This window comes from Zalophus californianus, chromosome 3 (assembly GCF_009762305.2).
Source record: "Zalophus californianus isolate mZalCal1 chromosome 3, mZalCal1.pri.v2, whole genome shotgun sequence".
Classification (NCBI taxonomy): domain Eukaryota; kingdom Metazoa; phylum Chordata; class Mammalia; order Carnivora; family Otariidae; genus Zalophus; species Zalophus californianus.
In genome coordinates, this window is record NC_045597.1 from 117,602,540 (window position 1) to 117,616,954 (window position 14,415).

The 14,415-nt window shown below is 42.1% G+C and overlaps 2 protein-coding genes across 2 annotated transcripts; one reads left to right on the forward strand and one right to left on the reverse strand.

Moving 5' to 3' along the window:
- Window positions 1-912: 912 nt before the first annotated feature.
- On the reverse strand, window positions 913-5,336 carry LOC113920092 (bax inhibitor 1-like). Its single transcript, XM_027590276.2, has 2 exons — window positions 4,741-5,336; window positions 913-1,416 (listed from the first exon to the last, which is right to left on the reverse strand). The coding sequence occupies exons 1-2, from the start codon at window positions 5,259-5,261 to the stop codon at window positions 1,209-1,211; spliced, it is 729 nt and encodes a 242-aa protein (XP_027446077.2). The 5' UTR covers window positions 5,262-5,336; the 3' UTR covers window positions 913-1,208.
- A 2,049-nt stretch (window positions 5,337-7,385) lies between these two features.
- Window positions 7,386-8,002, forward strand: LOC118356832 (interferon-induced transmembrane protein 1-like). The gene has a single exon (XM_035726748.1). The coding sequence runs from the start codon at window positions 7,417-7,419 to the stop codon at window positions 7,858-7,860; it is 444 nt and encodes a 147-aa protein (XP_035582641.1). The 5' UTR covers window positions 7,386-7,416; the 3' UTR covers window positions 7,861-8,002.
- Window positions 8,003-14,415: the final 6,413 nt, after the last annotated feature.

The following is a 14,415-nucleotide window of genomic DNA, read 5'->3' on the forward strand; positions in this document are numbered from 1 at the left end:
TAATCTTTCTTGTTTACCAGATTTTTCTAGTAATACAGCCTGAAAGGAACAGTTGTGCTTTCATGCCTGTGTTTCTGTTTGTTGTCAAATAGCAGCTGATATTTTATCAAGTTAGCAGCGTTCTACTAGTGCTGAGGAAATCATCCTGGGAACCCCTTACCTTCCTTACTCCTGCTCTGGAAATCTCTCACCAAAAGTACTGTACCTTTTGTAAGTAATGGATCTCCAACAAAATTATTACTGGCAGATGTTCTTTGAAACTTGGGGGCAAGGGTCTTCATTTTCTGGAGAAGTCAAAATGTTAAAGTTGCTCACTCTGTGCTGTGGGCTGGATTCTTGTATCTGCAGTGTGGAATTCTCCCTTAAATATTCTAAACTCACCCTGCTCACAGATACTCCACTGATGCTTCTGGGAACTCTCCGTGCAAAATGAGTCAGAATTCACCACTCAGATTGCTTCTGAAGGGCAAAGAGATGGGCTTGGTGGCTTGGCAGTAATCGCCCTTTTGTCCTTCTCCAGGAACAGATAGGAGACAAGGCACTGAGCAATGAATCAGAATCATTAGTCAAATATGGGTGGGAGACAGGTTTTTGCTTTGGATACCAGAGTAAGTGGCTTATCTCTTTGCACTACACACATTTTACTCTCACAGTATCGAAACTGAGTTTTAAATGGTTTAAATAGTTTTAATGGGATTTTTTTCCAGAGTACTGTGCCGCGGATACGATGGTGAATATGATTGAGTGGCTCACATCTAAAAGTTACTTTTTAGGGGACAGTTTCCTACCCAGAAACCTGGGTAAAACTCTTTTCAGTAGACAGCCTGTTTATCTAGTTCCAACATCCTAACTGGAAGCATGCTGGCCACAAATTAGTGGAAGGAATTTTATAGAAGAAAATAAAATCCACGTTACATTTCTGCCACCAACTAATCCCAGGAACAGTATGTTTCTGCAAGATCTCTGATGGCGCCATTTTGAGATACTCTGCTGGCAGAGGCCTTCCCAGCAAAGCCTGCTGCCCATGCTCTCCTCCCACTCATGCAACAAGCCTGTTGCTCTTTCGCTGTCCTCTGCTCTCCACAGGTATCCAGAAGGCAAGGGCTTTTGCACAGATGTCCACCTCACTCTGGGTCCATTGTCTTACTCATTCATCCAGGGCACTCAAGGTCTCCCTGCTGTTCCAGACCTTAGCAGGTGAGTGAGCCTCATCCTGTTGATTTGCCCAGTGGGCACAGCTCTTTCCCCCAGCTCTTAAAATAGGCCTTTCTTCCTCTGAAGCTCTGCATCATTTTTATCCAACAGCTACCATATATTAGGTGATAGCATGCTCCAGACCTGCAGGGTCCATACAGGACGAATAGCCACATCTGGCTACTAAGCACTTGAAATATGGCCCGTTCAAATGGAGATGTGCTGTAAGTGTAAACATACACAACAGATTCTGAAGACTTAGTACGAAAAAATGTAAAATATCTCATTAATAATTTTTATATTGATTACATGTTGCAATGATAAATTTTGCATATATTGGGTAAATAAAATACTTTGTTAATTTTACTGTTTCTTTTTACATGCTCTCATGTGACTCTACACAATTTTAAAATTATAGTTGTGGCTCACATTATACTTCTATTGGACCGTGTTACTCTGGATATGTGTTCATTCATTCATCCTTTAAATATTTATTGAGTGCTTACTAGGGTTCAGGTACTAAACCAAGTGCAAAGTGTATGGTGGGGTTTAGGAAATAATCAAAGCCTTTGCCCTCATGGAGACAGTAAGTAAAGTAAAAAGATGAATAATCGCAAAACCAGATAAAATGTCATGAAGAAACAGGCAGGGTGTTGCAAAATAACCAGGGTCAAAGGGTGAGACCTATTTATCTAGAATGAGCAGGAAAGTTCCCACCAAAAAGATGACATTGGTGTTGGGATCTGAAAGTGGGAAGAGCCAGACACGTGCCGAACAGGAGGAGCTCAGGAAGAAAGAAGAGCAAGTTCACACCCTGAGGGTCCTAGAGCACTGTTAGCGAAGGGGGCCACTGGGTATCCTGTGAGGCTGCTCATGGGAGCAGGGGCAGAGGATGCAGACGTCACAGGTCAAAGGAGCAGTGACTTTAGTCAAGGTAGAATTAGGAAGCCAGTGAAAAGATTGAAGAAGGGTGGTGACTTCATCCGTTTTGCCTTAAATATGTTCTGGCAATTTTATGAAGAATGGATTGGAAGGGACACCAGAGGATGCAGGGAAGCTAGTTGAGAGGCTAGAGATGGCAGGAGCTTGTACAAAGCAGGGACAGGAGAGAGTGCATTTCACTTGTCCCTAAGTCCTCCCACTTTCTGGGATCACAGGAATACAGAGACAATAAAATACAAATATATTAACAACTAGGAGAGTCTATTTAATATTAATATTAATTAATTAATATTTCTGAGGAGTGTGAGAGAGGGAGTTACTTTCTCCTGGTGGTTCCTCTCACCACTTTCTTTTGCTCCCTGCTCTAGAACTTGATTGTCTATTGCCGTCCTGTGGGCTACCCCAGCTTGCCCTAAACATGACCTTCCCTTGATTCCCCAAAGCAATGCTAATTCAAGTCTAAGGAAGCTGTAAAGCTTTGCCACAGACAGGGGAAAGGGTAACAAGGCCGGAGCACCAAAGAGAAAGCAAGCTTCACTTTATCATCCACTCTGCCTGGTATGAAAGAGCACTCTGGGCTGGTTCCCCCATCTCTTTTTCCTCTAGTTCCAGGGGACAAACTTCTTTTCTCAGGTTTCAGGGAGCAGATTTTAAAGTCCCATCACTTCATTACTTAGAGCAGCTTACGTTTACTACCCACTTTATCTCAACCTCCCATCCATATGGGTGCGCAGCATTGCCTCTCCGAAGTAAACAGCCCAACAACATCCGTTCCTCATCAAAAGGATACACTTTCCTCTGCTGAAGCCCTTTCATGCAGAAGTATCAGAAATTAGGTTTTTAAATCATATTTTCTTTCCTCCATGCTTGTATGACCTTATCGAATCCTCATATGAAGTAGACGTTACTCCCATTTGTGAACGAAAGCAAAGCTACAAGAGGTGGCTGAGAGAATAATCTGTTCCAAATCATACAACCAGTAAGGGATGAAGATTCAAAACTGAAGCCAGCTGGAATGCTGGCTGGCCACCACCAGCCTCCGACTCCCCTACAGAGACAAGGTCTAAGGGAAAGGTCATTTTTCTCCACACAGCACCACTATCTACTTCTCTCCTTTTTGGAAATCCACTTTTCACCTAGATGACTAGAGATTCAATACAGAACCAATTTTGTGGAATCTGTATGGCCAAAAATACATTCCAATTTAGTGCCATTTTTCCTCCTAAGAATAAAGTGGTGGTTGTTTTTCCTCTCAAGGACAAATTCTGTGTGCCTGGGAGCTCCTAAATCATTCAAATTTATTCTATTTAACTTTAAATAAAAAGCGATCATTGCCTATGGAAATCCCAGGTGAAATTATGCCAGATGGCTATTTCTTGAATTCTAAGTGAGCTTAAGAAGAGAAGGTCACAGCTCTGAGTACTTCCTCCAATTAAGCAAGGCTATCTTTGAATCTTAATGGCAAATAGAAAGCAAAAATACTAGCAAAGATTGTGGTGGTAGTGACAGTAGTAAGAGGACAAGGAGGTATAATATCAACATTTACTATTATTTTATGGCATGCACTATACCAACTACTTTATGTGTACTGACTCATTCCTTACATCAACTCAATTAAGTTGTTGCTATTTTTATCCCCATTTTACTCAGTTTCTGAGAAGAAATTAAGTCTCAGAGAAATAACTCAACTTGCCCAAGCGTACAGAGTCTGTATTTCTATTCTAAAAACATGTGGACTGGGGCGTCTGTCTGGCTCAGCTGGTGGAGCATGGACTCTTGATCTGGGGGTCATGAGTTTGAGCCCCACGTTGTGTATAGAGATTACTTAAAAAAAAAAAAACCCAAGGGACACCTGGGTGGCTCAGTTGGTTAAGCATCTGCCTTCAGCTCAGGTCATGATCTCAGGGTCCTGGGATCGAGTCCCACATCGGGCTCCCTGCTCCGCGGGGAGCCTGCTTCTCCCTCTGCCTGCTGCTCCCCCTGCTTGTAATCTGTCTCTCTCTCTCTGACAAATAAATAAATAAAATCTTAAAAACAAAACAAAACCCAAAACATGCGTGGACTTCTGAGGCTCTATAGTAAGACAAGCTGTGTGAAGGTCAATCCCCAAAGTCTCTTTCAGATAATAGGGCATCTAGAAAAGACAAACATCAGTTGGATGTTATTAAGGGTTGATGCATGAACCAGATGCCCATCACACCTCCTGATACATCAATTAAGGCAAAAATTAAGTTGTATTTGTGTTGTACCATTTATTCATTGATGTTTTATTTAATTTATCACAATTGAATGATTTTCTTTTTCTTTCTGATGCTTTTCATTATCACAGAACACACCACCTGCAATGTGTATGAAGAGGAAATGAGGGGTGGAGGGAGAGAGGTCAAAATGGGAAAGCCTGCATGGTCATTTCACTTCTTCTCTTTCTGCTTGTCCTTCTCATTCATGGCCAGGATCATCATGAGCTTTCTGAAGAGAGTAATAAAATCTAAGAAGAGGTCAATGCAGTGCCAGATACAATCCTTATCTCCATTTTCAGCCTTTTCAATAATGAGTTGAGTATCAAAAAGGACAAAGCCACACATGACCACCAGCCCCACTTACCATTTTGCCTGGAAAAGCCAAATGGATCCAAAGAAAACGTTCCCCAGGGAAGACAAGAGCATCAGGCTCATGGCTGACATCAAGACACCTCCCAGAAAGAGGTAGCTCCGGCGCCTGGCATACAGGGTGCTCAGGGTGAAGTAGGTGAAGATCATTGCTGTGCCCATGAAGGCGGTGGGAAGAATGTTGGGGTTGATTGCAATGCACAGCTCCAGAGCAGGGCCTAGGCCAACTCCTGTAAGGAAAGCAAATCCAGCAAGAAGTCCCAGTCTTTTTTGCTCAGTTTCATGGCTATGAGGTGTTGTCATCAGCCAAATCATCAACCCCAGGGAGCCCAAGGCAGAGAGCAGGCCAGCCTGAAGGAAATGAGTGACCACATGGACATAGGCCCCTGCGGCCGCCACAAACATACAGAGAGCAAAACCGGCATAGACTTTCTTCAGGTGCTGCTGTGTCAAGGGGGTTATGTGGGAAAATTTTAAAAGTGCATCAAAGTTGATCTTTCGATCAAATATGTTCATGATGCCAGAGTCTGTGGGACACAGCCTCCGCTGTTCTTACCGGCCTCCCAGGAGCCTACACAGCTCTTCTAACACCGGATGTGCTTCTCCAATTAAATGAATTTGATTGATTCATTTACTCATTTATTCATTAGTTAACCGGCATATGCCAGGTAGCACAAGGCACGGAGGATACAAAGATGAATTAGAGACTGTACTTCAAGTCCACTGTCTTCAAGTAGTTTGGAGCCTAGAAGGGGATGACATGCTTGGCAAGGTGAGACATTTTTCCCTCCCTGCCCTCTCAAGCCTGGTACTTCCAAGACTGTGGTAAGAGAAGGGGTCCTTCTGTACTGTGACAGAGACAGATGTCCTTGGCATAAGAAAAAGGATGTTCTCAGCAGGTGTACAACCATCCCAGTTTGTTTTTCAAATATTCTTTACTCAGGTCAGCCCCAGGGGATGGCTTCCTTTCGCTTCCTCCTTTTCACTTTAGGATCAGAAACTGTTTTCCCATATCTAAAAGGAGACGTGTGGGGAGCAGAAAATGGCCACTGATACTTGAGGCTACAACACAAGACACAGCTGCATTGAAACCCTGAGGGATGGAAAGGCCACGAAGCTCCAGCATGAGGAGGAGTTAGAAGGGAGAGACCAACCAAGACAGAAGAGAGGACTGGAGAGAGCACACACACTATGCTAGGTGTTGGGGTTGGCTAAGGGGTCTCAGAGAAAGATTCTGTACCTGTAAGGGTTTCACTGTCAGCAAAATCATGTTGTCCATCTTGTTGAATTAATGGTGCTTATTTGGATGGTATTGAATTTAGTTTTTAAATTTTTATTTGTACATGAATTTTGGTTTAAATGTATAAATAATAAACATTTATAAAAATATACTTGATTTAAATGTGTACTATTACATGGAATTTTAATAAAAACACTATTGTTCATTGAATTATTTGATTTTCTATTTTTAAATTTAAGGCATAATTTATATACAGAAAAGTTTCCCCTCTTTAGTGTAGAGCCCTGTGAATTCTGAGAAATGCATATAGTCATGTGGCCATCACTACCATCAAAATATACAAGTTTCATCATTCCAAAAATGTCCCCCATGCCACTTTTTGGTTAACCCCTTCTGTGACCCTAGCTAGTTCCTTATATGTTTTGTCCCTATAATTGTGCTTTTGCAAAATGTCATATTAATGGAATTTGAACATTATGTAGCCTTTTATAAAATATCTTTGTTGAGGTATAATTGACATATAATGCATTGTGTATACTAAAGAGCACACATTTGATGAGTTCTGACATATGTATAGTACACTCATGAAACTGTCATCCCTATAAAAATGAATATATCTGAGGAGGGGGGGAAAAGATGGTGGAGAAGTAGAGGACCCTATTCCAACCGGTCCCCGGAATTGAGCTGGATATCTACCAGACCACTCTGAACACCCACGAAATCGGCCTGAGATGTAAGAAGATAGATCTGGATCTCTACAAACAGAATATCGCAGGCGGTTGGTTTCGAGGTACGAAGCAGGGAGCTGTGATTCTGCGGGCAGATATTGGAGGATAAATGGCAGCGGGAGGGAGCCTGGCTGTGGGGATCCTACACCGCCAGTGAGCAACAGCCTCCCACGCTGGGGATGGGGCACAGACTCGCAGACTGGTAGTGGCTAGGAAAGGACTTTAGGGCAGCCCCTTGGACTGAAACCCTGACTGGGGGTGACTGGCGGTTTTAGAAGCACAAAGGGCAGAGACATGCCCCAACCTGGAGACGAGTGCTTGGAGTGCTGCTGAGGGGCACACAACCCAGGACGCTGCAGTTTATAGCAGCACAGACAGAAACGGAGATAGTGTGGCCTGGAGAGCTCACGTAAGAACAGACTGCAATCTCTCCACTCTGAGGCGGAGGGTTGGAAACGATCTCTTCTGCTCTGACTCTCAGAAGAGACGTGGAAAGCCTGCAGGGAAGGCTGCCAGAGAACAAAAGCCCCCCAAAACCGATTTTCACTGAGCCCATCCCCCACTACAGGGTGGTAGGGCAACTCTCCCCAAACAGGGGTGCCTGAGTAACAGCATGGTAGGCCCCTCCCCCAGAAGACAGGCTGGGAGAACAAGAGGCTAGCAACCGGCCCACATCCACACCACCGGTGCTCCATCTCCCACCATGAACCACAACTCCCAGCACTTCTTCTCCGGCGCCCACAACGGCGTCCCCCCGACCTATGAGATGCTCAAGGAGGAGCACGAGGTGGCTGTACTCGGGGCGCCCCAGAGCTCGGCTCCCGTGACGACCACTGTGATCAACATCCGCAGTGAGACAGCCGTGCCCGACCACATCGTCTGGTCCCTGTTCAACACCATCTTCATGAACTGGTGCTGCCTGGGCTTCGTGGCCTTCGCCTACTCCGTGAAGTCCAGGGACCGGAAGATGGTGGGTGACATGACTGGGGCCCAGACTTATGCCTCCACCGCCAAGTGCCTCAACATCTGGGCCCTGGTCCTGGGCCTCCTTCTGACCACTGGATCCATTGTTCTTCTGGTGTTTGTCTACGCTACAGCCTACAGTGTATTTTTAAAGTCTATGCAGGAGAACAATGGGTACCACTAGGTGCTCATGGCAGGAGACCCAAGTCCTCCACCGTGCGCTGCTGGCCCTGTCCCTTAGCGTCCAGCCCTTTACATTAACACACTTGCCTGCCTACAGCTGAATTCAATAAAGTACACTTGCGTGTGAAAAAAAAAAAAAAAAAGAGGCTAGCAACCCTAAGGTCCCTAGAAAACAGGTGCACCTTGTTTGGGTTGTGGTCAATAATTTGGATTCTGTACATTCCCTCAACCACCCCTCAACAGAATGACTAGGAGGAACCCCTAAAATAGGAAAGACTCAGAGACTATGACTTATGCCACAGATTTACAAATGGATTCAGATATAACCAAGATGTCGGAGATGGAATTCAGGCTAGCAATTGCGAAGGCAATACCTAGGATGGAGAAATCAATTAATGGCAACATAGAGTCTCTAAGGGCAGAAATGAAAGCTGAATTGGCAGAATTTAAAAATGCTATCAATGAGATCCAATCTAATCTAGATAATCTAACAGCTAGGGTAAGCGAGGCAGAAGAACGAATCAGTGACCTAGAAGACCATTTAATAGACAAAAAGGGAAAAAAGGAGGCCAGGGGAAAATAACTCAGAATCCATGAAAATAGAATCCGAGAAATAAGTGACACCATGAAACGTCCCAATGTCAGAATTATTGGAATCCCTGAGGGGGTGGAGAAAGAGGACTAGAAGATATATTTGAGCAAACTGTAGCTGAGAACTTCCCTAATCTGGGGTATGAAACAAACATTCGTGTCCTAGAGGCAGAGAGAACCCCTCCCAAGATCAAGGAAAACAGGCCAACACTCCCACATGTAATAGTAAAACTTGCAAATCTTAGAACAGGGAAACCATCTTAAGGGCAGTTTGGGGGAAGAGATTCCTTACATACAGAGGGAGGAACATCAGAATAACGTCAGACCTATCCACAGAGACCTGGCAAGCCAGAAAGGCCTGGCAAGACATACTCAGGGTACTAAACAAGAAGAACATGCAGCCAAGAATACTTTATCTGGCAAAGCTGTCATTTAGAATGGATGGAGAGATGCAGAGCTGCCAAGACCGGCAGAAACTGAAAGAATATGTGACCACTAAGCCGGCCCTGCAAGAATATTAAGGGGGGTTCTATAAAAGGAGAAAGACCCCAAGAGTAATAGAAAAGAAATTTACAGGGACAATCTATAAAAACAAGGTCTTCACAGGCAACATGATGACAATTAATTCATATCTTTAAAAAAATCACTCTCAATGTGAATGGCCTAAATGCTCCCATAAAATGACACAGGGTTGCAGATTGGATAAAAAGACGGGACCCATCCATATGCTGTCTACAAGAGACTCATTTTGAACCTAAACATACATCCAGAATGAAAGTGAAGGGATGGAGATCCATCTTCCATGCCAACAGACCTCAAAAGAAAGCTGGGGTAGCAATTCTTATATCAGACAAATTAGATTTTAAACTAAAGACTGTAGTTAGAGACACAGAAGGACACTATATCATTCTTAAAGGGTTTACCCAACAGAAGATCTAACTGTAAATACGCCCCCAACATGGGAGCAGCCATCTACATAAGCCAACTGTTAACCAAAATAAAGAGTTATATTGATAACAATACGGTAATTGTAGGAGACCTCAATACTCCACTCTCAGCAATAGACAGATCATCTAAGCAGAAAATCAACAAAGAAACAAGAGCTTTGAAGGACACACTGGACCAGGTGGACCTCATAGATATATACAGAACATTCCACCCTAAAACAACAGAATACTCATTCTTCTCAAGTGCACATGGAACTTTCTCCAGAATAAACCATGTACTGGATCACAAATCAGGTCTCAACTAATACCAAAAGACTGAGATTATTCCCCCGCATATTCTCAGACCATAATGCTTTAAAACTGGAATTCAATCACAAGAAAAAATTTGGAAGAAATTCAAACACTTGGAAGCTAAAGACCACTCTGCTCATGAATGTTTGGGTCAACCAGGAAATCAAAGAAGAACTTAAACAATTCATAGAAACCAATGAGAATGAAAACACATCAGTCCAAAACCTAAGGGATACTGCAAAGGCGGTCCTAAGGGGAAGTACATAGCTATCCAAGCCTCACTCAAAAAAATAGAAAAATCCCGAATTCACCAACTAACTCTACACCTTAAAGAACTAGAGAAAAAGCAACAAACGCTGCCTAAGCCATACATTAGAAGAGAAATAATTAAGATCAGAGCAGAGATCAATGAATTAGAAACCAGAAACAGTGTAGATCAGATCAACGAAACTAGAAGCTGGTTCTTTGAAATAATTGATAAGATCGATAAACCACTGGCCAGACTAATCCAAAAGAAAAGAGAAAGGACCCAACTTAATAAAAGTATGAATGAAAGGGGAGAGATCACGACTAACACCAAGGAAATAGAAACAATTATTAGAAATTATTATCAACAAGTATATGCCAATAAGCTGAGCAACCTGGATGAGATGGATGCCTTCCTGGAAACCTATAAACTCCCAAGACTGAAACAGGAAGAAATTGACAACCTGAATAGGCCAATAACCAGTAACGAGATTGAAGCAGTGATCAAAAACCTCCCAAAAGACAGGAGTCCAGGGCCTGATGGATTCCCTGGGGAATTCTAACAAACATTCAAAGAAGAAATAATACCTATTCTCCTGAAGCTGTTTCAAAAAATAGGAACAGAAGGAAAACTTCCAGACTAATTCTACGAGGCCAGCATTACCTTAATCCCCAAACCAGGCAAAGACCCCATCAAAATGGAGAATTTCAGACCGATATCCCCTGATGAATATGGATTCCAAAATCCTCAACAAAATCCTAGCTAATAGGATCCAACAATACATTAAAAGGATCATCCACCATGACCAAGTGGGATTCATCCCCGGGATGAAGTGTTGTTCAAAATTCACAAATCAATCAATGTGATAGAACACATTAATAAGAGGAGAGAGAAGAAACATATGGTCCTCTCAATTGATGCAGAAAAAGCACTTGACAAAATACAGCATTCTTTCCTGATTAGAACTCTTCAGAGTATAGGGATAGAGGGAACATTCCTCAAGTTCATAAAATCCACCTATGAGAAACCCACAGCGAATTTTCATCCTCAATGGGGAAAAGCAGAGAGCCTTTCCCTTAAGATCAGGAATGCGTCAAGGATGCCCACTCTCGCCACTATTGTTCAACATACTACTAGAAGTCCTGGCAACAGCAATCAGACAACAAAAAGAAATAAAAGGTATTCAAATTGGCAAAAAAGTCAAACTCTCTTCACAGATGACATGATACTTTATGTGGAAAACTGAAAAGACTCTACCCCCAAATTACTAGAACTCATTCAGCAATTCAGTAATGTGGCAGGATACAAAATCAATGCACAGAAATCAGTTGCTTTCTTATACACTAACAATGCAACTGTGGAAAGAGAAATTAGAGAAACGATTCCATTTACAATAGCAAAAAACCATGATACCTCGGAATAAAGCTAACCAAAGAGGTAAAGGATCTACACTCTAGGAACTACAGAACACTCATGAAAGAAATTGAAGAAGACACAAAAAGATGGAAAAACATTCCATGCTCATGGATTGGAAGAATAAACATTGTTAAAATGTCTATGTTACCCAGAGCAATCTATACCTTCAATACCATCCTGATCAAAATTCCAATGACATTTTTCAAAGTGCTGGAACAAACAATCTTAAAATTTGTATGGAATCAGAAAAGACCCCGAATCGCCAAGGAAATGTTGAAAAAGAAAAACAAAGCTGGGGGCATCATGTTGCCTGATTTCAAGCTATATTACAAAGCCGTGATCACCAAGACAGCATGGTACTGGCACAAAAACAGACATATAGACTAATGGAACAGAATAGAGAGCCCAGATATGGACCCTCAACTCTATGGTCAACTAATCTTCAACAAAGCAGGAAAAAATATCCAATGGATAAAAGAGTCTTTTCAATAAATGGTGCTGGGAAAATTGGACAGCCACATGCAGAAGAATGAAACTCGACCATTCTCTAACACCATACAAAAAAGATAAACTCAAAATGGATGAAAGACCTCAATGTGAGACAGGAATCCATCAAAATCCTAGAGGAGAACATAGGCAGTAACCTCTTTGATATCGGCCACAGCAACTTCTTTCAAGACATGCCTCCAAAGGCTAGTGAAACAAAGGCAAACATCAACTTTTGGGACTTCATCAAGATAAAAAGCTTCTGCACAGCAAAGGAAAGAGTCAACAAAACAAAGAGGCAACCCACAGAATGGGAGAATATATTTGCAATTGACACTACGATAAAGGCCTGGTATCCAAGATCTATAAAGAACTTCTCAAACTCAACACCCGAAAAACAAATAAGTCAAAAAATGGGCAGAAGACATGAACAGACACTTCTCCAAAGAAGACATACAAATGGCCAACAGACACATGAAAAAATGTTCATCATCATTAGCCATCAGGGAAATTCAAATCAAAACCACATTGAGATACCACCTTACACCAGTTAGAATGGCAAAAATTGACAAGGCAAGAAACAACAAATGGAGAGGTTGTGGAGAAAGGGGAACCCTCTTACACTGTTGGTGGGAATGCAAGGTGGTACAGCCACTTTGGAAAACATTGTGGAGGTGCCTCAGAAAATTAAAAATAGAGCTACCCTATGACCCAGCTTTGCACTCCTGGGTATTTACCTCAAAGACACAGATGTAGTGAAAAGAAGGGCCATATGCACCCCAATGTTCATAGCAGCAATGTCCACAATAGCCAAACTGTGGAAAGAGCCGAGATGCCCTTCAACAGACGAGTGGATAAAGAAGATGTAGTCCATATATACCATGGAATATTAGTCAGCTTTCGGAAAGGATGAATACCCAACTTTTACATCAACATGGATGGGACTGGAGGAGATTATGCTAAGTGAAGTAAGTCAAGTCGAAAAAGTCAATTATCATATGGTTTCACTTATTTGTGGCACATAATGAATAGCATGGAGGACGTTAGGAGAAGGAAGGGAAAAATGAAGCGGGGGGAATCGGAGGGAGAGATGAACCATGAGAGACGATGGACTCTGAGAAACAAACAGGGTTCTAAAGGGGACGGGAGGTGGGGGGAAGGGTTAGCCTGGTGATGGGTGTTAAGGAGGGCACGTACTGCATGGAGCACTGTGTGTTATATGAAAACAGTGAATCGTGGATCACTACATCAAGAACTAATGATGTATTGTATGGTGACTAACATAATAAAATAAAATGAATATATCCATCATCCCATGATGGTCCCTCGTGCCACTTTATAATCCCACCTCGTACTACCCCCTCCCTTGCCCCCCAGGGCCCAGGCAGCTACTGACCTGCGGTTTTTCTTTTTTTTTTTTTTAATATTTTATTTATTTATTCGTGAGAGACAGAGAGAGAGGCAGAGGCAGAGGGAGAAGCAGCCTCCCTGCTTTCAGGGAGCCTGATGTGGGACTCGATCCCAGGACCCTGGGATCATGACCTGAGCTGAGGCAGACACTTAACTGACTAAGCCACCCAGCCGTCCCTGACCTGCAATTTCTATAGATTACCTTCCTTGTATTTTTCTGGAAGTTAATAGAAATGGAATCATGGAGCATGGAAACTTTTTTTAATCTGGCATACTCCAAGCATAATTTTGAGATCCATGCTTGTTGTTTTATGTATCAATAGTTTATTCCTTTTTCTTGCTGAGTAGTATTCCACTGTATGGCTATAGCACAACTTGTTTATCCATGCATCTGTGGAGGGACATTTGGGTTGCTTCCAGTTTTGGACTCTTACAAGTAAAGCTGCTCTGAGCGTTTGTGTCCAAGTCTTTGTATGGGTGTATGTTTTATTTCATTTTGTTTTCACTTGGGTAAAATGCCTAGTGGTGAAATGGCTGAGTCATATAATAAAGTGTAGTGTTAACTTTTTGAGAAATGGATAAACTATTTTCCAAACTGGTTGTGCTATATTTTACATTCCCACCAGCAATGTATGAGAGTTCCAGTTCTTCCTCATCCTTACCAACACTTGGTTTAATCAGTCCTTTTAATTTTAGCAATTCTAGTCTGTATGTAACGGTAACTCCTTGTGGTTTTAATTTGCGTTTTCCTAATGACTAATGCTGTTGAACATCTTTTCATGTGTTTGTCATCTCTATGTCTACTTTAGTGAAATATGTGTTCAGATCTTTTGCCTATTTGTTAATTGGGTTATTTTCTTGTTGAGTTTTGAGTTCTTTATGTATTCAGGATACAGGTTCTTTATAAAATGTGTGATTTACAAATATCGTGTCCCAGTATGTGGCTTATCTTTTCTTTTCCTTATCAGTGTCTTTCAAAGAACAGTTCTTCATTTTGATGAAGCCCAACCCGTCAATGTTTTTCTTTTATGGCTTATATTTTGTTAATATATCTAACAAATCTTTGCCTATCCCAAGGCCAAGTCTTCTAAGTTTTCTTATGAAGTGTAATAGTTTTAAGGGTTTTTTTTCCTTTTCCTAAACAGATTTTATCATTTATTTATTTCAG

Coding starts and splice junctions, on each gene's coding strand:
- LOC118356832 (XM_035726748.1), top strand. CDS start 7,417: ATGAACCACAACTCCCAGCACTTCTTCTCCGGCGCCCACAACGGCGTC.
- LOC113920092 (XM_027590276.2), bottom strand. CDS start 5,261: ATGAACATATTTGATCGAAAGATCAACTTTGATGCACTTTTAAAATTT. Junction 1,417..4,740: donor TGGCTTTTCCAGGCAAAATG/GTAAGTGGGGCT, acceptor TTACACTTACAG/CACATCTCCATTTGAACGGG.